Raw genomic sequence first — 22576 nt, 5'->3', positions numbered from 1 at the left:
GCCTCTGCTGTTCTGGTCACGGTCACAGACATGTACGAGGGGCAGAATGGAGGACGCCCAGTCCAGTTAGCCAGGGAGGAAGAAAAAGATAATTTTTTTCTTTATTGCTGATTACAGCTGTGGAAGATACAGAACTATTCTGGGATAGAACCTGACGGTGATTTGTCTACCACAAAAACACCCTCATCAAGTACCTCTTTTTGTTGTCTGCTCAAAGCTATTGGTGAATTCCTTTGGTCAATACAGAGAGACAGGAATGACTGTTATATGTAACAGATTCTGGCTGGACAAACAGCCTCCATCAAGCTGGCTTAAACAGAAACACAGCGGCTAGTGCTAGTGCTTTGGTCTGCAGTGGGCAGCCCAGCATCACTGTGGCTTTTGAGCTGCTTAACTCTGGTGTCACCAAGTATGGGGCACCTGGATCTGCCCAACTGACCACCAGCAAGGACCAGGGTATTAGTCTGACTTGGCCTGGACAACTCACTACTGAGCCAGGAAGGGGCCTCCTGCCAAAGAGGTGGACACTTAGGAAGATGGACAGACAGACAATCACTGCCTTGTTAGCAAGAGAAAGCGGGGGAGGGCAGGATGTCAGGAGGGGCATCTCCTCCCAGGGACTGCGCCTGGCTGTGCCCACGCAGGTGCCAACAGTGGCTGCCCTGCCCCCTGGTGGCCAGCAGCGGGGTTGGGACAGGAGGGTGAAGGGCTTACAGGGGAGGCTCCAGCCCCGTGGTTCTGTTCACACTCCGTGCAATTTGACGTATCGATGATGCTTGGAATATGGAAAGCCTGCCCAGCAATCACGTCGTCTAAGTCATGCTTCCTTTCCAAGTTCACTGCTTTTTCCGAGATCGGCTAAAAACAATCTTTGGCTTTTTCAGAACAGCAAACTAAAAATAGACACAGCAACCCAGCGTCTCAACACCTGTCGGGAAACCTTTTAAAAACCTCTGATCCATTCACAACGTGGAGCAGGTTCCCCCAGCCCACTGCGGGAAGCAGGTGCGTGGGTCGATAGATTTAGTATAACAAAGATCTTATCTCCTTAATCCTATCTTTCACCTTCCTATTGATCAAGCGCCTCTGCTCTTTGCAATGACACAATAGAGGCCTGCTGTGTGAGGGAAGAAAAGCTCCCTTTGATTCGGGTTTATTTCTTCTGACTGTGGCTCTGATGTCCACTCTTCCTGTACAGGTGAAACGTTCCTGTGACAAATAACTGGGCCGCTGCTCCTCTAGGTGGCGCCATTCTAAGCCCTTCCCATTCTTTAAAAATCCGGTGTGCACAGTCCCATCTTACTTCCGCCTTTGGTTTACTGGGCTCAAGGTCTCTTTTAAAATGTCCTCCAAAAAAAGCCAAAAGGCCAGGCAGTACCTACGGGTAGGCTGACACAGATAAAGAACATACCTTGGGGCTGGCATAGAGGCGTAACAGGTTAAGGCGCCGCTTGCAACGCTGGCATCCCATATGGGTGTTGGTTTGAGTCCCAGCTGGGCCACTTCTGATCCAGCTCCCTGCTAATGCACCTGGGAAAGCAGAATATGGTCCACGTCCTTGGGCCCTGTACCTGCACGGGAGACCTGCATGGAGTGCCAGGTTCCTGGCTTTGGCCTGACCCAGATTTGGCTATTGAGGAAATCTGGGGAGTGAGCCAATGGATGGAAGATTCTCTCTCTCTCTCTCTCTCTCTCTCTCTCTCTGTATGTGTCTCCCTCTCTAATTCTGCTTCTCCAGCAAATAAATCTTAAAAACAGAACACCACCTCAGGTTCTTAGAGAGAAAGGCTGCAAATACTCCTATGCGTCACATGCGTAAGCATTGTTCAGGGAGGGGCACCATTCTGCAAGCAGAGTGGGTCCATCTGCATAGGCGGCCGTGGGGGCAGCTCAGAGACTTCCCCTGGATGAGGGACTTGTCAGTTTAACACTAACACCTGGAGAGGAAATGGAAGAAAATCACAAGACATTAAATTCCCAGACTGTCGCGGGACAGTGGACAATGACCAGCAGGGCTTTGTGAGGACGAACGCATGTCAGGAACAATATTAGTTGTTTCTAAAGAGAGTGACGGGTGGCGTGGGCTGGGGAGAGGAGCCGTCGTCCGCGCCTGCCTCTGCACAGAGGAGGAAGAAAATTGCTTTCCTTTTGGAAGTGCAATAACAGAGCCACTTGGCAAATTACTTCCCAGGGCGCAGCTGCGAGGGCTGCCTTTCTCTGAAAGGGCCTCTGCTTGCTTTCCCTCCTGCTGACCCTGGCTCCGGAATAGGCAGACGGGGCGAGGCTTATTCATTTGGCCTGTGCCTTACCCGTGGGGCTTCTATTCTTGCCTTTTTCCTTAAAAAAAAAAATCAATAAAATGGACAAGGAAAAACAAATCTGCCTTCTAAGTCCCATGCACAATATAGACTTGGAAATGGACAGACGGGTCGGTCCTGTGCAGCCGGGCCGGGTGGTTCTGCCAGGTGCAGTTCCGATCAGGCTGGGGCTGGGGCAGATTTGTCGGGGGGCAGGGGTCCTTCGAGGTTCCATTGTCAGGCCTCATGCATTCCTGGTGCTGAAGAGGTCCACTGGCAAGTTGGCTGCATTTGCCTGGATCCTGAGTGTGCTGCAGACCCCTGAGACCTCTACTCGGAGGAGAAAGGTGACTCATCTGTGCCCGGGTGATAGCCCTGTGTGCTCCAGGAGCTCACGGCTGCGGCCTTTTGCAGCCAACCATTGATCAGACTGAGAAAGACACAATGCTCCTGCGCTCGGCCCCGTTGCACCGTCTGACTCTCACTGAACACAGCTCTGTTACGTGGTGCTGCCTGTGCAGGTGTCTGTTGGAGTGAAAAGCGAGGTGGGCTGCTGCCCTGTCCTTCCGTTAGATGGACACGCTGGGCAGGGCGCCCTGTGTGAGGCCGTCTCCACCTCCCCTGCAGGGGAGCCCGATGAACAGAAAACCCCACACTCTGGGCTGAGCACATGACCCCGAAAACGCACACAGTGCCAGGTAGCCGAGGGACATAGCGTCCTGTGACTTAAGAACGACTTACGTGGTGTAAAAACTAAACCCAAAAACGAATTCACCCGCGTGCATCCAGTCGCGCTATGCTTTTGGTGATGCGCTTCACAGAACTTATTTTGAGAACGTAAATTAAATTTCCCAGCAGACTCCACTCCCGTTTGTGACAGGAACATGCCCTGTGCAAATCACAAGCTTGAAAGATCCGCCCGGCTGGGCCACCTGCGTGCCCTGTGCCCTCCTGAACGTGACCTTGGCTTTGCAGACCTGGTGCTCATGGCCTTGGCCTCTGCCACAGGCCAAACACCAGGTCTGAAGTGGCTCCAAATTGACCCCATTTCATTACTGGGCACACTGCTTTTCATTTTTAGCAAGTAACAGTACTATTTTTTTTTTAATACAGGAAACCATTAAGGAAAAAAAAAACTAGCTCATAAACTCAGGTGATCCCTCAAGTTGTAAAGCAGAAAAAGCACCCTGCACGCACGTTTAGGAGCCTCAAGCATCAGCCGAGAAGTGACAGCTTCGTCCCCCAGCCCCACTTCCTCTCCCCAAGACGACCGCTGTGACTGCTCTCTGGAATCCCTTCCAGAAAATCGCTATGCATTTCTGAGCTCCGTCCGGCCTTCTTTTTCTGGACTCTGGGCTTGCATTGCAAGTTGTTCCACTTCCGGCCACCTGCTGACCTCTCTCCTGTAGGAGGACTGAGTTCTGGTCTCTACACGGGAAGCTAAAACATTATGGATGCCGACGGAGGGTTGAGGTACTTGTATTCACAGCAGACTCATTTCTAGCACTGGGATTCAAACAACCTGATCTGGACGAAAATGAAGTGGGAACACGTCAGGTCTTCGGAAAGGTCAGAGGAACAACCGGCTCTTGTTGCCACTGCCCACCTTGACAGGCAGGGGAATAGACAGTCAGTGCTCCAGGTGGGACCTGAGCAATTCCCAGAGCAGTCCGGTGAGCTGAGGGCCCATCTGGGCTTGCACACTGAGCACACAGGTGGTGCACGGGGCTGGGCCTCAGGGCTGGGGCGGACGCTTTCGTGTTAAATCACGTTTGTTAGTTGTGTCAAGGTATTTTTAACGAACTGAGGCCATGCTTGCAATTTAAAGTGACTTTGGGCCGGCGCCGCAGCTCACTAGGCTAATCCTCCGCCTTGCGGAGCCGGCACACCGGGTTCTAGTCCTGGTCGGGGCACCAGATTCTGTCCTGGTTACCCCTCTTCCAGGCCAGCTCTCTGCTATGGCCCAAGAGTGCAGTGGAGGATGGCCCAAGTGCTTGGGCCCTGCACCCCATGGGAGACCAGGAGAAGCACCTGGCTCCTGCCATCGGATCAGTGCGGTGCGCCAGCCATAGCGCACCAGCCGTGGTGGGCATTGGAGGGTGAACCAACGGCAAAGGAAGACCTTTCTCTCTCTCTCTCTCTCTCTCTCACTGTCCCCTCTGCCTGTCACAAAAAAAAAAAAAAAATTTATATATTTTATGTGCTAAAATGTATATACTATTAAATCTGTCGATTTAACCAATTTTAACTGTACAATTGAATAGCACCAAGTACATTCATAGTATTTTATAACCATCACTGTCTATTTCCAAATATTTTGTACCCCAAATACAACATTTGTACCCATTGAGCAATACCTAGTTCCACATTCCTCCCTCCGTATCCCCTGCCCCAGCCCCTGTAAGCCTACAGTCCTACTTCCTATCTCTTCATTTGCATATCCCAAATGCTTCCTATAAGTGAAGTCACAGAGTATTTGTTGTGTCTGTTTCTTGTTCGCTCAGCATCATGTTCTCCACACTCATCCGTGTCATAGCATGTGTCAGAATTCCATTGCTCTGTGTAAGTAGTATTCCCTTGCCTGCTCAGACCCCACTGTGTCTCTTCGCTGGGACAGTCCTTCCCCTCCCTGGATCGGCAGTCGGCCAGGCTCGCTGACTCTGAGTCACCCATAAGAAATAGAAAGTGTCAGAGTCACTTTATTTATTTATTTATTTATTATTTTTGACAGCAATTTCTGTCACGAGCTAGAGCGTTACTGCTCCTGTCCCGAGCCACCAGCAGCCTCCGGGCTGCAAAGGGGGAGAGAGAGGGAGAGAGGTGCACCTTGCCCAGTGCCAGGTGGGGGGACGCACACCAGCTGCCAGCTCCCGCCGGGCTGCACCTGTTCGGAAGGCTCGTGTCAGCATTCTGAAGCATTTCTACAGTGGCTGAACGCATTCAGAAAGTTGTTTTTTTTTTTTTTTTTGACAGACAGAGTGGACAGTGAGAGAGAGAGACAGAGAGAAAGGTCTTCCTTTGCCGTTGGTTCACCCTCCAATGGCTGCCATGGCCAACGTGCTGCAGCCGGCTCACTGCGCTGATCTGAAGCCAGGAGCCAGGTGGTTCTCCTGGTTTCCCATGGGGTACAGGGGCCCAAGCACTTGGGCCATCCTCCACTGCACTCCCTGGCCACAGCAGAGAGCTGGCCTGGAAGAGGGGCAACCGGACAGAATCAAGTGTGCCCGCGCCGCAGGCGGAGGATTAGCCTATTGAGCTGTGGCGCCGGCCGTTCAGGTAGTTTTAAAACCCTTCCCACTCTGTTACCCAGACCATTTGAAAGTGAGTTATTAATCACGCACAGCTATGAAACTCCAGCCTATCTTCTCCAACCGACCTTAGTCTCAAGAAAGATCCACCAATAGCAGTTTTAGAAACACAGAGATTTTTTTATAAAAAGGTATTCTCAAAATGATACTCGAGTCAGGTATAGCACACAATTAAGAGAATCGTCCGTCCACGAGAGAATGTTGTGGGCCTAACGCTTGTGATGCTGTGATTCCAGCCGCTGCGGTACGCACCCACCCAGCACGTGAAGTGTCCCCCACACACCTGATGGCCAGGCTGTCTCTCCAGGCACCTGTCTCACACAGCACACCACCCAAGAGCGGTTCTTGCTCTACAGACAGTGGGAAGCTGCCTGCGGTATTCTACTTGTCCAAGAGAAAGGCATGTTTGCGGATCAAAAGCTCTAAGTCCTACAAGAAGAGACACCTGTTTAATCTGGCCTCTTGTGTCTCCAAGCTACCTGGTCTCAGGCCTCTACTTCCCTCCTGTCCCCTGCCGCCAGCCCCACTCCCACTCACGTCCCTTGGAAGCTACCTCGTAGGATCCTTGCTTTGCCAAGTGCTTTGTTGTACGCCAGAAATGGCTTTGATCTCTGGAAAACACATCTCTGAGTTACAGCTGAGGGGGTCAGAGCGCTTGCATGAGACACAGGAGAGTGAGCTTGTGGACGCTACTCCTCGGGCGGGGGTCCCAGTCTTTCTCCTGCCCAGTGCTACCCAGCAGAATTTCGTTTGCAGTGACGGTGCACTGCCCATTGCAGAAGCCACTTGGCCACCTGAGGCCACTGAGAATGTGGTCCTTATTGCGGAGGGATTGGATTTTCAGCCTCATTACATGGGAAGGCAAACCATCAAGTGTGCCTGGAGGCGGCGCTGCTGCACAGCTAAGGCCCTCACAGGGTCAGGGCAAGATCCAACAAAGGCACACGGCTCTGCGCTGTGAGTGGACAGCTGTTTTCTGGACTGTTCTGAGGTCTCCACTCAGCTGGAATCGGTCTCCTAATATGTTGTTCACAGAGATCTCTTTTATCACTTCCGAAGAGTGTAATTATTTCACAGCTCCCTTTATTTCAGTAAAAATGAGCTACACACAGGACAGCCGCTGGTCTGGACTGGATTAGAAAGTACGCAGACGGCTTTCTAGGGAACATTTGCCAACTGATAAGCGTTTCCCTGTGCGGTAGGATGCAGACCTTGTTGCTACATCTACGAACGTTTCTTTAATTAAAATAATTACTCTCCAAAGCTTTCCATCTTCGCACTTCAAGCTGTCTCACAGGCAGCAAGTCTAGCAAGACTTATTTCCAATCTGCAAACGAGCCAATCTTAGAGCTTAAATTAGATTTTTGGACACACGTCAAAAAAAACATAGAGTGCATTTTTTTTGACATTTCGTAAGATTCACTTTCCTTTTTAAAAGCTTTCTGATAAAGAGCATCTTGCATATCAGAAAAGAGTGTATCAACAAGACAGCATTCTGCGGTAGGCACCTGGCACAGCACAAGATGCGGCTTGGGATGCCTGCGTCCATATCAGAGTGTCTGCCTGGGCTTTAAAAAAATTTTTTTTTAAATTTATTTGACAGGTAGAGTTATAGACAGTGAGAGAGAGAGACAGAGAGAAAGGTCTTCCTTCCATTGGTTCACCCCCCAAATGACCGCTACAGCCGGAACTGCGCCGATCCAAAGCCAGGAGCCAGGTGCTTCTCCTGGTCTCCCATGGGGTGCAGGGCCCAAACACTTGGGCCATCCTCCACTGCCCTCCGGGGCCACAGCAGAGAGCTGGACTAGAAGAGGAGCAGCCGGGACTAGAACCTGGAGCCCATATGGGATGCGGCACCTCAGGTGGAGGATTAACCAAGTGGGCCACGGCGCCAGCCCCTGAATGCCTGGATTTAAGGCCCTGCTTTTTCCTGATGCTGGCCTCCTGCTAATAGAGTTGGGTCTCTGCCATCCATGTGGGAGACTGGAACTGAGTTTCCTGGTGCACACTCAGGGAATGAATCAGTGATGGGATCTCTGACTCTTTTTCTGCCTTAAAAAAAATAAAGATGAAAAATATACGACTCCATTGTTTGGTGCTGGAACATCCAGGCACCGAGGTGAGCCAGGTCTGCGTACAGCATGGAGCTTAATGCTCACACCCCCACGTTTAGTTCCCATGAAATCACCTGTCCGTCTCAGTCTCCTTGAAAACATCACGGCATAAACCACAGGCAAAAAGAGAAAGGACCCAATATAGTTTTCAGAATGTTTTGGCAAAATCTAATTAAATTATGCATTTTTATAAAAAATAAACTAGCATCTCTTTAAAGAATAGGAAAAATGAACCACTTTCATTTCCCCTCTTATTATTGACTCTTGGCTTGTGGTCTCTTTCTGAGCTCCCCACAATGAAAAAAGGACTCTACATCTATTGGTCCATTTAGGTTTGTAACTCACCAACTAGTTACCTCTTTGTGTGAAAGATCAGTCACTGTCATTTTCATCAATTCCTTCTCTACGCAGAGGTGAAAATGAGGCTGACTCTCATTTCACAAAACCTTCAATGACATGTTAATGCAATTACCACAATTATTACTTCCCACAAAAACATACACACATGCACAACTTTGTCTGCACAAGGTTGGTCTTACACCACACCAGATCTAAGCTTCGTGGGCCTTTAAAACATGCCACAGGTTTTTGAGACTCTCTTGAAGGAAAACGGTGCAAGAGGGCAAACTTAGGAAGGATTGGAAGGCGGCTCTGCACGTGAGGAGCACCCGTGACGTCCCAACACACCTGCCGCTGGGCAGCGGATGCTTCGTTCATGGAGGGAGTGGCTGTTCCAGGTCCCAAGAAAAGTCATATCATTTTCTTCACTTACGGTCAGTGCTATGATTTCTGAAGGTCTCCTGTTTTCATTTGGGCTTTTTTTTTATTTTGGCTTGTTTGCAGTTGTTGTTAATTCTTGTCCCTGGATTTCTAATTTAAAACAGAAAACTCTTTATCCAACTTCACGTATAATTTTAAGAAATTATTATTATTATTATTATTATTTTCTAAGACAACACCAAAGAGGCTGGAGATGCTTTATTTATGGAGAACTCCCAAGATTCGATTGCCATCGCTTTCTGCATTCACTCCCAGGTCAGTGAGTATAACATGGTGCATATCTTATTGCTGTTTTCCAGTATTAAACATATCAACATTTTGCACTGATCATAAAAGTGAGACAGTTCTGATGAATAACAACAATGGCAGACAAAAGGATAATGCAGACTGTGAATTTCTCAGGAAGACAGTGAATGCTTTTGTGAGCATTAGGAAAGATATGAAGGGCTAGCGGAGGGTGAGGTCCGACGAGTGGATCCCCAGTACAATCTTTGTTGAGTTCTGTCAATGTAAAAATATTGTGTGTTGAGAGAAAACTGAAATCTCAGTGCTTCTAAGGGTAAGACATTTGATACATCAGAATGTACAAAACTCTCTACTCTGACGCGTATGTAGCCTTTGACAGGGCATGTAAACTGGTTTTTCTACTAACTTTGGGTTCCTGATTGATTTTGTGTGGTCTTTGAACATATTATTTTAGGGTTCTGAATTAGGTACCATGTGTGCCGGTAAACCACCTGTGCATTATACAAAAATGTGAATGAGCTTAAACACTTAGATGCCTTGAAGAGGTATCTGCTGAGGCCGGCAAAGCAATTCTAACACTATGGTAAATTGCAGTTAACACAGGAAAATAAATGTGGTAGTTTATTTATATTATTTCTACATTTTTAAGAAAGAACCATTTTTTTTATTCATTTAATGAATGCTGAATCTAAAAAACATTTGTTACTGAGGGCAAGCACAGCAAATCTTAGGGCAGGAATATGTAGGCACGAACCAGTGGCAACATTTCAACTCGAATCCTGGGAATTTGTCCAAATACTTCTTTATAATGGCAGTACATTTGTGGTAGCCACCATACATCTGTCAAGTCTTTCCTGGATTGGCTGACATTATAATTTAAATGGAAATCCTTCTCTTGGTTTATTAGCCAATGTACATTGCTACTGAGGGACAGGTGGGCCTGGTGCTGGGGCGGGCACTGATGTCCAGAGGACATTACTATAGGTTTGCACAAGGCAGCCTGAAAGAGGCCCGAGGCCAGTGAAATGTTGAAGTCTGCGTGTTCAGGTGGAAACCACAGGCGGCGGCAGTCACGGATGGCTGGGTCCACCTAGGCACACGGTGGTCGAATGACCAGGGGTGGGAACCCTCTCAAGCTTGGAGTCTGACACAGGGTGTGTCTCAGCTCTGCAAACCTGTGGCTACGGGCTGTTCACAAGGGGTCCTGAGACTTAATTATTACATTGCACGGACGGCGGGGAATTTGGCGTTCGACCTTTGTGCACTGTAAGATCCTTCTAATAACATCAGACATTCCCCACATAACCACATAGTAAGCATTGTACTTTGTGTCTGTTGACAGTCAAGAAAAAAAGAATCAGCACAGGTAGGTGCACAAACAGCTAAGAAACCTGTAAACCATAGCCCAGGAACTACTACCGTGGTTAAAGACATCTAGGGCTACAGACTACCTCGTTCTTCCACAGTGCGCCACCAGCGACCTGCACGGGAAGAGGCGGTCCCCATGCCCATACCCCAAGGCAGCCCGTTTCGTCCCTGGCTGCCCCTGGTGTCAGAGCAAAGAGGGAGAGATTCGTTGTCTTCTAGCTGCTGTGCCCTGGGCTCTGCGCTGCTGTAAAGAACAAACCCCATCTCACTGTGATTTCTTTCACACAATGGCTTTCCACCGCCCCCCGTGATTCTAGGCAAGTGGGAAGCTTGCCTCAAGGACGCGCACACCACAGGGAAGCAGACGCAGTCGGAACAGGTGAAGGAAAACCAGGAGGAAGGCCAGCAGTGAACTTCAGGATTCACTGCACGGACAGCCCACCAAGCCGCCCGCCGAGGCAGCTGCAGGCTTCCCAGCACTCAGCTTTCGGAGGGGACCTCGTCACCGCTCTTAAGGGTTCCCAGCGCCCTAAAGACAACTTCTTCAGGACAAGCACTCCTGGTGCAGAGACCAGACCTGGACCGGTCTCCAGGGTTCCTCACGGAAGAGTGTGCCGGGGTGCCCTGAACCACAGGGCCGGACTATGACTTCAGGACAGACCTGGGGCCACTTGTGGGGATTTTTGACTCTCAGAGACCCTTGGAGATGCTAAATGTTTAGGAAAATCTTGAAATTAGGGAATTTTTGTCATGTGACACAAGACATTGAGTACACAAACCAGCAAGTCACCTCCCCCAACAACAGAGCAGAAAAAGGTTGGAACAAAACCAAAATGCAGCAGCCTTGAATGTCCAACAGCATGAACATGGCTCTCTGGCTTCAGGTGAGGTCCCCCAACTCTCAACCCGAAGACACGGAAGCGAGTCAATGCATTGCTAAACGATTGTGAACTTAAATGCATACCTTACTTACAACAGTTAAAAAAAAAATGGAAGACCAAGATGTCCAAACCTAAAGCTGCAGAAAACCCTAAAGCAAGGTGGACACGGAACACAGAAAACGGGCCAAAAAACTCCCGACCTCGGGAAGACGTGAAAATCTTAAAACCTGGCTTCAGACACAGGGCAGTGGGAGGCGACCAGCAGGCAGTGGGCACACGGCTTTGCCATTCGGTAGAAACGACCGGAACTAATTTGAAAGGAGCCACTCCCTGGCATTCTCATCCCAGCAGCTGGCGGCCTGCTCGGCCACACACAATCAGCGCAGATTACACAGCCAACGCTGGTGACTAAGACCCGAGAGTGTGGCTCCTTTTCCATAATTCCTGAGGGTGGCAAACATGGTTGGGCTTTCACCCTAATACAATCACAGTTATTAATCCAGAGGCATTGCCTTCCCTTTCGGCACACTGGCATCTCATTGTTTTCTGACGTCCACGGCCTCCCGTCTGTGGCTCAGCCCTGGGTTTTGAGAGCTGCACCGCCTGGCGGATAGGAGGCCTTGCTAAGTACGGGCAGCTGATGCCAAGGTGACGTCGGGCGCTCAGGCAAAATGAGGCCCGGGGGCGCCTCTGCTATCCAGTGCCTGTCCTTGCACAGAGCTCCCCTTGAAGCTGCAATTTTAAAAGAAACATTCCTCTTCAGGAGGCAACAGCACTTTCTAAACACACACACTGTCTTCCTTTTCTGGCCTGCAGGGAAGTTAATATTGGGATCGCTCCGCATTTGGTATTCCGACCTATAGCTCAGCACGCCTCTTTGTGTGTGAGTTATGCTGCCCTCCCCACCCCCACCAGCCTGCGGCCACCGTTTCATCTCAGAAGCCATCCAGGTCTGTTGATTTTGACCTCTCAGAACAAACATTTTCCGTGTTTCTTACTCTGTGCCCTAACAGGCACTTCTGTTTGGCTCATTGCTATTGAGAATGATTTTATGACCCGATAACGTTTCAGGTTTTCCATACAAATATCCGTTTCATTTCTTGAAATACTTGGGCAAACTGTCACTAACACATCACTGATGAATTCTGTCTCCCTCGCTCCTGTCTACCCACAGGCATCTGTGAGGTATGGATACGTTTTTCCTGAGTCGGCTGAACACTGGGAGAAAAGTTTAGAAGTCTGGTATAGCAATGCACGTCTTAAACATTTTCATAAGCAATTAAAGCCGAAAACCTTAATATGGCTCTTTTTTCTCAAAATCAATACATCGCAATTTTTTTAATCCAGGGTCCTAGCTCAGAATTTTAAAAACTATTTCCTTATATATCAGTTCAAAGATATGAATCTGATGGGAAAAGGAAAATAAGGTATAATCCTAGACCATTTGCAAATTCAAGGAATTGGCAAAAGCCAGCACCCAGGGGTGCGGGCACTACTCACCCCGCAGCCCAGACCGCCGCCTCCCTCGCAGGTGACTCTCCTCTGGCCTGGCTCGGGCAGCAGCCCCGCTCCGCACCCGGGGCTGGGGCACAGCACGCCGCCCATCTGCAGGACACACTCCTCCGCTCCATACTGCTGGTACCGGCCGTACTGCAAGGAGAAGGGGAGACCTTGAAGGGGAGCGCAGACGAGGGCGTGCTGTTTCAGCTCCGAGGTTGGCGGGGGAGAGTGTGTGGGTTTCCTGCAAAACCGGATTCAGTGCAAAGTGGGCATGGGAGGAGGGATGGAGGTGGGCGAGACATGGCCTAGGAGGAGAAGTCTTCCCCATTCAAACGGGTGTAACACAGAAGTGTGGCTTCACTTGCAGCTTTGTCTTCAGAGGGTGGGGTTTCCAAAGTTCATAATTATTTTTTTAGAAAACGATTTGAAAGGCAGAGCGACAGACAGACACACACACCCATACCCACACCCACAGAGAGAGAGAGAGAGAGAGAGAGAGAGAAATGGCTGTGGTTCACTATCCCAATGGCTGAAACAGCTGGGGATGGGCCAGGCTGCAGCCAGGAGCCAGGAATTCTATCCAGGTCTCCCAGAGGGATGGCAGGGGCCCAAGCACTTGGGCATCTTTTGCTGCTCCCCAGGCGCATTAGCAGGGAGCTGGATGGGAAGTGGAGCAGCTGAGGCTAGAGCGGGGGCCAGCATTCCCTGAGGGCAGCAGCTCAGCTTGTCGAGCCCCTGTGCCGGCTCCTCGACATTCTACAGTAGTGGATTAAGCAACCTTAGTTCATGTTCATTATAAGGAACCTATCCATCCACGAAACAATAGACACTCGCAATACCTCCTTATCAGTGTTATAAACAGCGGTATATTTTGTGCCTCTTGGAGATCCTGTGAGGTTTTACAATCAATTGGGAAACAGGTTCAACTTTCCACTTCACAGAAAACCGTTGGCACCCATGCCGTGTCAATGAGCCCATTCAGCTTGAAGATGAGGGGAATGACACTAAAAAAAATTCCTTTCATCCTTAAAGCGCCCTCTACTCCGACTTCATTTCAAGGGAGAAGGCTGGCCGGCTGCTGCCTCAGCACCACGCAGCCTCCACCAAGTGCACCGCCACCCCATCCCCACCATCTCCCTCAACGCCATCACAGTTACTCCTGTCTACTTAAAGGCGACCATGTTCCCTTGTTCCCTTCCATGGTTTCCCCACCTGTGGACAGAAGCCATGTGCCATGGTCCCTCTCTACTGCACGTCTGGGTTACTTCTCCCCTGACGCCATGGGGCACGTTCTCCTCTACTCGGATCAGGTCCGATGGCTCGCTCAGTGAGTAATTCCTTTGTGGGGCATTGCCTGCATTGCAGACACTAGTTCAGGTGCCATGGATGCAGCAGAGGATAGAAGCTCTGTCCTTGTCCACCACAGCTCCCAGCTGGCTGTCACTCAGACACTAGGGACCCTGGACAGCTCCAGGCAGAGGAGGGACAGAGAGGCAGGCACTGGAGGATAGGGGTGCAAGTGGGTGCTCACTCGACCCGTCAGTCTGAGAGGCAGTGGGGGCCTGAACCAGCACTGTGTTGGGGGAGCTGGGTCAGTGATGGATTTCTGGGTCTATCATGAAGGTAGAAATGGCAGACTGGAAGCATGGTGTGCAAGAGGAGGAGGAGTCAGGGTGAACAGAGTGTGTCTCCCCAAGCAGACACACAAGGGGCACGGAGGTCACAGTGGTGGAAAATGTGGTGGGTGCACCTAGGGGGCTGTTTCTATCACGCACACTTTCAGCTTGATAACCTATTCCACAGCTACGTCAAAATGTCAAGTAGCCAACTGAACAGAAAAAGAAATATAAGCTGCAGACACAAATTGCAGTCATTAGCATGAGGGCCTCTTTTGCATTTTCTCACTTTTCCAGCAAGGAAAATGACCTGGTGAGCTCCCTGGGTCAACACGCTAATGCACCTCTGGCCAAGCAGAGGTCCCCCTGGCAAACAAAGGCGAGTCTGTGACTGCGCAGGCTGAGACTCTCAGGGGAATCTCAGGGACTGTGCAGTAATAGGGGATCAAGTGAGGGACGGATGAGAGGCAGCTCCTCCTTGCACAACTGAGACACATCCCACCAGGGATGACTCCCTGCAGTTCTTAGAGGCCTTGTCCCTCCTCCTGTGCCACGAGAGGGCATGAGGAGCCACACTGGGGACCTGGGACTTCCCCGTGTTTGGCCTGTGCCCGCTGATCCCCTGTGCACTCCGAGTTCTCCATGCAGCTTGGCGGTGGTTAGCTCATTGCTCTGTAAGCTTCACGCGGCCATCTGACTCTGTCATGTCAGTGCCCGCGAGACTGCATGTGACAACTCCACCTCCAAAGGGAAGCCAAGGAGAAGCCCACCAAGGGGACTGAGGGGCAGAGTGTCGGGGGCAGAGGCACAGGGTCGCAGCTGGGGGGGTCTCCAGGAGCATAAAGAATTCTGAAATCAGAGTGAGAGCAGGTCAGTGTGCTGCAGGGAAGGACCAGTGCGTGGAGCATGGAGGCAGGAAAAGGAGGGGGGCTGGCCTTGGATCCCAGGGGAGACACCAGCCTCGGACAGAGGAGCTGCGGCTGATGGTCCAGACCCAAGGGGAGGCGTGCAAAGGAAGTGTTGGGAAAGAACGAAGAAGGAGAGGGGGTGGAGGAAGGACGGGGTGCTACTGCTAGGTACCACCAATACCCTTGGGAGGCAAGCGATTTTGAATTTCAAGGGAAACCGGTCAGCAGATCTGTCTGCCCCTCCCCACAGACACGGCTACAAGCACAATGGAGCGAGGCTGGCTGGACGAAGAAGCGAGGTGTTCCCCCAGCTGGGTACCGTGGCACAGCGCTGCCTCCCTTTCATCCCGGCCCATTCTCGTCCTTCCACTTCAAAGAAACTTTTTTTTTTTTATTATAGTATCACCTAGACTCAGACAGACCTTAATAAATCACAGGGTGACAGCCATCTATGTACTACCCAGGTCAAGGGGTAGCCGTTTGGAACCCCAGCAGCCATTGACATGTGTGTGTCTGTCTCGCTCCTTCCTGAAAGAAACCACTGGGATGGTAAGCACTTCACTCCTTTTCTTTATAGTTTTTATCACGCGTGGTGCATTCCTGAACAGTATCAGTCCTTTTGTCTGTTTTAAAGACGTCTTTTAATCCACTATTCTCCGTTCTCCTCTTTTCTCTTGGCATTTATTTGTTGGTGAAACCGGGACATGGGCTCTATGGAGTTTCCCGGGCAGGGTTCCACTGACTGCATCCCTGCAATGCAGCTCACAGGGCTCGTCCTTGCTCTGGGTCCTGTGAACTCTGAGTTTAATCTACAGGCTTCCTCGGCTCCTCCTACGCCCCCTCACCCCCTCCTCGTCTGTCCATCATACCACTTCATAGATGGCGTTTTCTATTTCCACCAGAAGGCAATAATGTCTGCTTTTAGAATGTTTAGCTGTGGAGTTGAGAAGTGATATCTTATTGGAAACTTTCCTTCACTTATTAGTTAGAATACTTCTATTACTGGGTTATCCAGTGGCACTGTTTGAATAGGAAAGGTAGGATAAAATATTGGATTCTAAATTCACGACCTTATGCACATAGGATGTCAGGTGTGTTTTAATTCAGTCTAGTGAATTTACTTTGTATTTATTTGTGTGTTTATCTTTACTTATTTGGAAGGGAAGGAGAGAGAGGGAGGGAGGGAGGGGCTGGCCTTCTATCCCCTAGTTCACTCACCAAATAGTACAATGACAAGCCTGGGTCAGGTAGAAGCCAGGAGACCAGAACAGCATTCAGGCCTCCCACATGGGCGGCAGGGGCCCAAGCACTTGGGCCATCTTTTGTAGCTTTCCCAGATGCATTAGTATGGGGCTGGATTGGAAGTAGAACAGCTGAGACTTGAACAAGATGCGGGTGTCCCAGGCAGCTGTTTGGCCTGCTGTGTCGCAATGCTGGCCCCTTGACTTTCCTTTTTGATGCCTGGTGGGCCTGTCTCAGCTTTTCATCACATGGACGTAGTACCGTTTGTGGGCTTCCTCGCTATCCACAGTGGAAACTTCAGGCTCATACACACAGTGATCACTATGAGCCTTGTGTTGGTGTCTTCCAGTAGTTTTTGTTGCCTGGAGGTTGTTCTCTAGTAAATTCTTGTGGGAAAAGTAATAACTGAGCTCCTGTGTACTGGTGATTTAGGACCTTCATCATGATGAGGACAGCTGATGATAAAATACCAGACTTTCATTTTTCCCTCCTTGAGTGTCTGAAAAATCTTCATGCTTTTTGGTCAAAGAGCTACTATTTTCCTTTAGAAACCTGGAATTTTATTAGAATGTGTGTCGGTGCTAATTATTTTGGAATCAGTTTTCATGTACTATGATGAAATGTTGTATCGATTTAATTTTCAGTCTGTTCTCTGCTGCTTTTCAAAAGTGTGCGATTTCTCGTACACACGTGTTGGACCTTCTTTAGCCTCTAAATCTAATCAACTTCTCTCAAATCACATTTTAAATTTTTATTATTTTGTGTTTTACAAGATTCTTCCATTTCTCTATTTGTCTTAAGACAGTAGCTGTTGTATTTATTTGTATAGTTTCTTAGTTCACTTTGACATATTGATAATTACTTTGGTTTTTGTCTGATTCAGGGCATTTTTGCTCCTCATTCTCTTTTTCCTTTTACTAACAACTTGTACATATGGGATTTAACCCCACTACTTTTCTGTTATGGTTTAACTTGTTCCTTTCTGTTGCTCAGTTTTACATGAAATTAGGTCTCCTAAAATTTTAGAAGGTGGTGAAATTCAGAATTACTTCCAATGGCTCTAGATTTTCCTCCTCTGATGTTTTTGGACAGTTTTTTTAAAAAATGAAGGCTCACTTTCTGCAATCTACTGACACTACGTCATCTCACTTTTTCCTGGACTCTCTCCCTTTTCCCTTTTCCTATCTTGAGAACATCTCCCCTCTGCGTCAGGCTTCATACTGACAGGGATCTTTGGCTGGTTAAGACTTGTGAGTCCAGGGATCCAAAATGCTCCAATCTCTTTAGACCTAATTACAGATCCTTTGCACCCATGGCTTATCCTTTTACACAGCTTTGAGCTCAGCATTTCTTGCTGAAAATTGCCGAACAATAAAAACTATAAAATGAATGGGCGGAATCTAACTCTATTAAGTGTCAATTAATTAGTTAACTCTAATAAAATAGCCAATTGTGCCATGGGGATTGTTAGCAAAGTAATTCAGGGCTGTTTTACCTACATGAATGCATGTTTGAAATAAGTTGCTCTTGAGTGACTATTTTCTTGCTTGACAATGGATCACCTCTCTAATTGAGTGCAGCAGTTCCCATGCTCTGACAGGAGCTTCTATCTGGAAAGAAGTTGACCTATGGATAAAGTCCAACCCCACTTCAGAAACCCTCACTGACCACACCTGCAGATGGCCTCCAGTGCTGACGATGCAGGGAACCTCCTGTTCCTCTTTCATTTGAATTTATGAAGAATGACTGCCAGATTCATTCTACTTATGACACACTCAAGAATGCTTGAACCTGCAATTCCTGTTCTCAGGGCAAGCAATATTTCACACATGTGCCTGGTAGTTTCTACTAATGACGAAGGACACAATACGTCTACTGAAAGCATTTTTTTTTTTGAGAAGTTATACTTAAAAATTTTATTTCTGGGGGCTGGCGTTGTGGTACAGCAGGTTAAAGCCCTGGCCTGGAGCGCAGGCATCCCTTATGGGTGCCGGTTCCAGTCCTGGCTGCCCCTCTTCCAATCCAGCTCTCTGCTATGGCCTGGGAAAGCAGTAGAAGATGGCCCAAGTGCTTGGGCCCCTGCACCCATGTTGGAGACCCAGAGGAAGCTCCTGGCTCCTGGCTGCTGGCTTTGGGTCGGTGCAGCTCCGGCTGTTGAGGCTATCTGGAGAATGGACCAGCGGATGGAAGACCTTTCTCTCTGTCTCTACCTCTCTCTGTAACTCTTTCAAATAAATAAAATCAATCTTTAAAAAAAATTCTGAAATGAATATGGATTTTTCCCTTCATTTTCTTCAAGTCTTGAATATATTTGTGTCATTCCAATTACATTATAAGTAATGTGCTTTAACTCTGCAAAATTTATAAGAAAAATATACGGCCTAGCACAATCGTGCAATAGTATTTGTAGAAAGCTAAATGCCCTATGGCCATAACTTAGACAAGTAATTATGTTGTTAGTAAGGATCCTTACTTAGTTGTTTTAAGATATGACCCACAATTTTTTTTTTTTTTTTGGACAGGCAGAGTGGACAGTGAGAGAGAGAGAGAGAGAGACAGAGAGAAAGGTCTTCCTTTCGCCGTTGGTTCACCCTCCAATGGCCGCCGCGGCCGGCGCACCATGCTGATCTGATGGCAGGAGCCAGGCGCTTCTCCTGGTCTCCCATGCAGGTGCAGGGCCCAAGCACTTGGGCCATCCTCAGCACTTGGGCCATCCTCCACTGCCCTCCCAGGCCACAGCAGAGAGCTGGCCTGGAAGAGGGGCAACTGGGACAGAATCTGGCACCCCGACCAGGACTAGAACCCCGTGTGCCGGAGCTGCAAGGCAGAGGATTAGCCTAGTGAGCTGCGGCGCTGGCCGGACCCACAATTCTATAATTATTTTTAACCATTTGCTGAAAGATGATAACGCATTGACAGAGCATCACTGGGTGGGCATTTGGTATAGTGGCTGAGTTGTCACTTGGGATACCAGCACCCCTGTTGGACGCCTGGGTTCAAGTCCTGGTTCCACTACTGATTCTGGCTTCCTGCTACTGAGCACCTGAGAGACAGTGATATCTGAAATACTTGGGTCCCTATACCCACATGGAGAGTCATATCGAATTCTTTTAATTTTTTTTAAGATTTTATTTATTTGAGAGGCAGAGTTACAGAGAGAAGAGAGAGGGAGGAAGGGAGGGAGGGAGGGAGATCTTCCATCTGCTGGTTCATTCCCTAAATGGCTCAAGGGCCAGAACTAGGCCGTTCTGAAGCCAGGAGCCAGTAGCTTCTTTCAGGTCTCCCACATGAGAGCAGGAACCCCAGTACTTGGGCCATCTTCTACTGCTTTCCCAGGCCACAGCCAAGAGCTGAATGACAAGAGGAGCATCCAGGACCAGAACTGGTGCCCATATGAGATGCCATCAGCGGAGGCAGAGGCTTCGCCTACTGTATCATAGCGCCAGACACTCATATTGAATTATCGGCCCCCAGCTTCAGCCTGGCCCAGCTACTGTCATTGCAAAGATTTGGAGAGTGAGCCACAGGACGGGAGTTCTCTGTCTCTACCTCTGTCTCAAATAAACAACAAAATAAAAATAAATACCTCTACATATTTAATGGCGAGTTGTGAGAACTTACAGTAGGAAGAACATTTATCTCAGTAGCGGTAAAATAATTGATAAATGCACTCAAGTTGGCCAAAAAGGAGCATACGTTGTTCACCTGATCTCACGTGTATTACTTCCAAGGGCTTGTTTCACTTATCAATATTGGATAGCATTTTATGAACAGAATAAACTGGGAGGAAATGGATTCCCTTGCAGTGTAGACAGGGTCTACACAGAATCCATTTCCAAAATGGATGTTGAGCACAAAGACAACCAAGATCTAAAAATCGCTTGTGTGGTGTTTGTTTTAGAAATGTGCTGTGAGCATGTATGTGTGTGCAAATATGCTAACATCCGCCTGTCCACCTATGCTATTTCAGTTAGTATTAAAACCAGTGTGCGAATGCCTTCATAAAGAGGACAATCCGGCCGGCGCCACGGCTCACTAGGCTAATCCTCCGCCTTGCGGCGCCGGCACACCGGGTTCTAGTCCCGGTCGGGGCACCGGATTCTGTCCCGGTTGCCCCTCTTCCAGGCCAGCTCTCTGCTGTGGCCCGGGAAGGCAGTGGAGGATGGCCCAAGTGCTTGGGCCCTGCACCCCATGGGAGACCAGGAGAAGCACCTGGCTCCTGGCTTCAGATCAGAACCATGCGCCGGCCGCGGTGGCCATTGGAGGGTGAACCAACGGTGAAAGGAAGACCTTTCTCTCTGTCTCTCTCTCTCTCTCACTGTCCACTCTGCCTGTCAAAAAAAAAAAAAAAAGGACAATCCACGGAACACGACTAAAGTAATTTAGAGGTGATTGAACAGTATATGCAGAACATGAATGAATGTTGATATGAACAAAGCGTACTACTCTGCATTTAAGAGAAACAATAACAATTTCCTCTTCTATTGCATCTGATCACAGTGAAGGCAGCGTTCCACTGGCATGCCCACCCTCATGAAATCCTGACTCAGGGCTGTGCTTTATGTTTTATTTATTTGGAGAGTGAATTATTCAGACTTTATGTGTATATGCTCATGGATTCTCCTAAGAATAAGAAATATTCATTTTCTAGTACAAAATTCATAGAAGTTTCAATAAACTCGTAGCTTAAGAACCTAAATAATGAGTCACAGGAGACTATGAGGGATTCAGTGTTGTGTTTGGTTGGCCTGCAGGTGGACGGACGATTCTGTTGGGTAGGATATTGTTCTATAATGAAACAAGGGTCACAAGTTCAAGGCCCACACGGGCCAGTGAACTTCCCGTTTTCTGCCAGCTGCTGACTGTGTGTTAAGTCCATTAAGAGGACGCAGGCACACAGGAGGTCACCTGAGGGCCAGGCTAGGGGGCAGTGTGTGGAACCATCCCCCACCACGAGAAAGCCATTCAGAAAGCCAGTCCCCTGGAGGCGGCGGAGGGCTGCTGCTCTGTGACGCTTCATTTGCCTGCTTCGGCTGGAAAAGCAAGCAGGAAGGAATCCACATTTAAAACTGCAAGACATTTGCAGGATAGGGATAGTGGGTAAAACTAAAATCCAGGAAAGTGGCACCGTCAACATGCGTCCCGGCTTGTCGGCAATGCAGGAGCGGCCTGGGCCCCCTGTGGGTCCCCGGCGTGGGGAAGGAGGCTGCTGTGTCCTGTCCTATTCCAGGGCTTCCTTATGAGGGCACTCAGGTACAGCTTTTGGGTCTCTTCGGACTTTTCCCAAGCTCTGGCTTTGTTAAGTCTCAGCCAAGAGCATCTGTGGGATCCCCTCCCCCCAGGAGCAGAGATGCCCCGAGCAGAGTTACTGCTCACTGACTCCCCTGCTAGGCCGGCAACTATGCCCGCTGCCTCTGCACTTATTTTTCTCCTTTTTGTTAAAAAGAAACCGAGGGACCGATGCTGTTGCACAGGGTAAGCTGCGGCCTACGGTGCTGCATCCCATATGGGTGCAGGTTCGAGTCCTGGCTGCTCCTCTTCCAATCCAGCTCTCTGCTGTGGCCTGGGAAAACAGTAGAAGATGGTCCAAGTGCTTGGGCCCCTGCACCTGCATGGGAGACCTGAAAAAAACTCCTGGCTCCTGTCTGGCCCAGCCCTGGCCCTTGTGGCCATTTGGGGAGTGAACTACTAGATGGAAGACCCCTCTCTCTGCCTCTGCCTCTTCTCTCTGTAACTCTTTCAAATAAATCAATCTTAAAAAACAAATTCAGCTCATTCCTCTTCCGCCATCTTTTAGAAACAAAAGCAAACCAGTTGATGACCGAGACTCCTCCCTGGATTGAACGCAATCAGCTGTGTGGAGGAACGTCCGCCCATGAGGAAGACGCCTCTCCCAGCCGTGCTGAGAACACCGTATCTGCGGGAGAGGAGAGGAGCTGCCTGGCGAGGCGCTCCCTGCCCTGTCTGTCATCTGCGTCTTCCTCCCCTCATCTGCAGGGAGTCAGCCTGCCAGTCAGTGTCAGCGTCACGGGGGCGCCTGCCACACTGTCGTGTTCTCCTGCAGTGCGGATCTTGTGATTTTCCTCTCTGGACATGTGTCGGCGGTGGGTGGAGTGAGCGACGAGAGAGGAGGTTGGGGCTTGCTCACTGCACAGAGAAGTCAGACGCGGGAGGAACCAGATGAGACGACGCCTCGGAGCAGTGGGGCCGCACGCTGCAGCCTGGACGGCAGCTTAGGGAGGGTTTTCTTTTCCTTCCACATGTTGCAGATGATGCTGAAAAGTATCCCGACCTGAAGGGGGTACGGAACCTCTGG

General features: G+C 49.3%; 1 protein-coding gene across 8 annotated transcripts in view; it reads right to left on the bottom strand.

The window, feature by feature from the left end:
* PRKN (parkin RBR E3 ubiquitin protein ligase) overlaps positions 1 to 22576 on the bottom strand; it is a 1393119-nt gene that overhangs the window by 164026 nt on the left and 1206517 nt on the right. For all 8 annotated transcript variants that reach the window (XM_051855168.3, XM_051855165.3, XM_089332479.1 and 5 more), the window contains one exon: positions 12495 to 12644. In XM_051855168.3, coding sequence (XP_051711128.3) covers positions 12495 to 12644 — 150 coding nt within the window. The remainder of the gene's footprint in view (positions 1 to 12494; positions 12645 to 22576) is intronic.

This window comes from Oryctolagus cuniculus, chromosome 5, assembly GCF_051225735.1.
Source record: "Oryctolagus cuniculus isolate XC-2025 breed Fujian yellow rabbit chromosome 5, ASM5122573v1, whole genome shotgun sequence".
Lineage (NCBI taxonomy): Eukaryota > Metazoa > Chordata > Mammalia > Lagomorpha > Leporidae > Oryctolagus > Oryctolagus cuniculus.
This window is presented reverse-complemented; position numbering and strand designations above follow the sequence as displayed.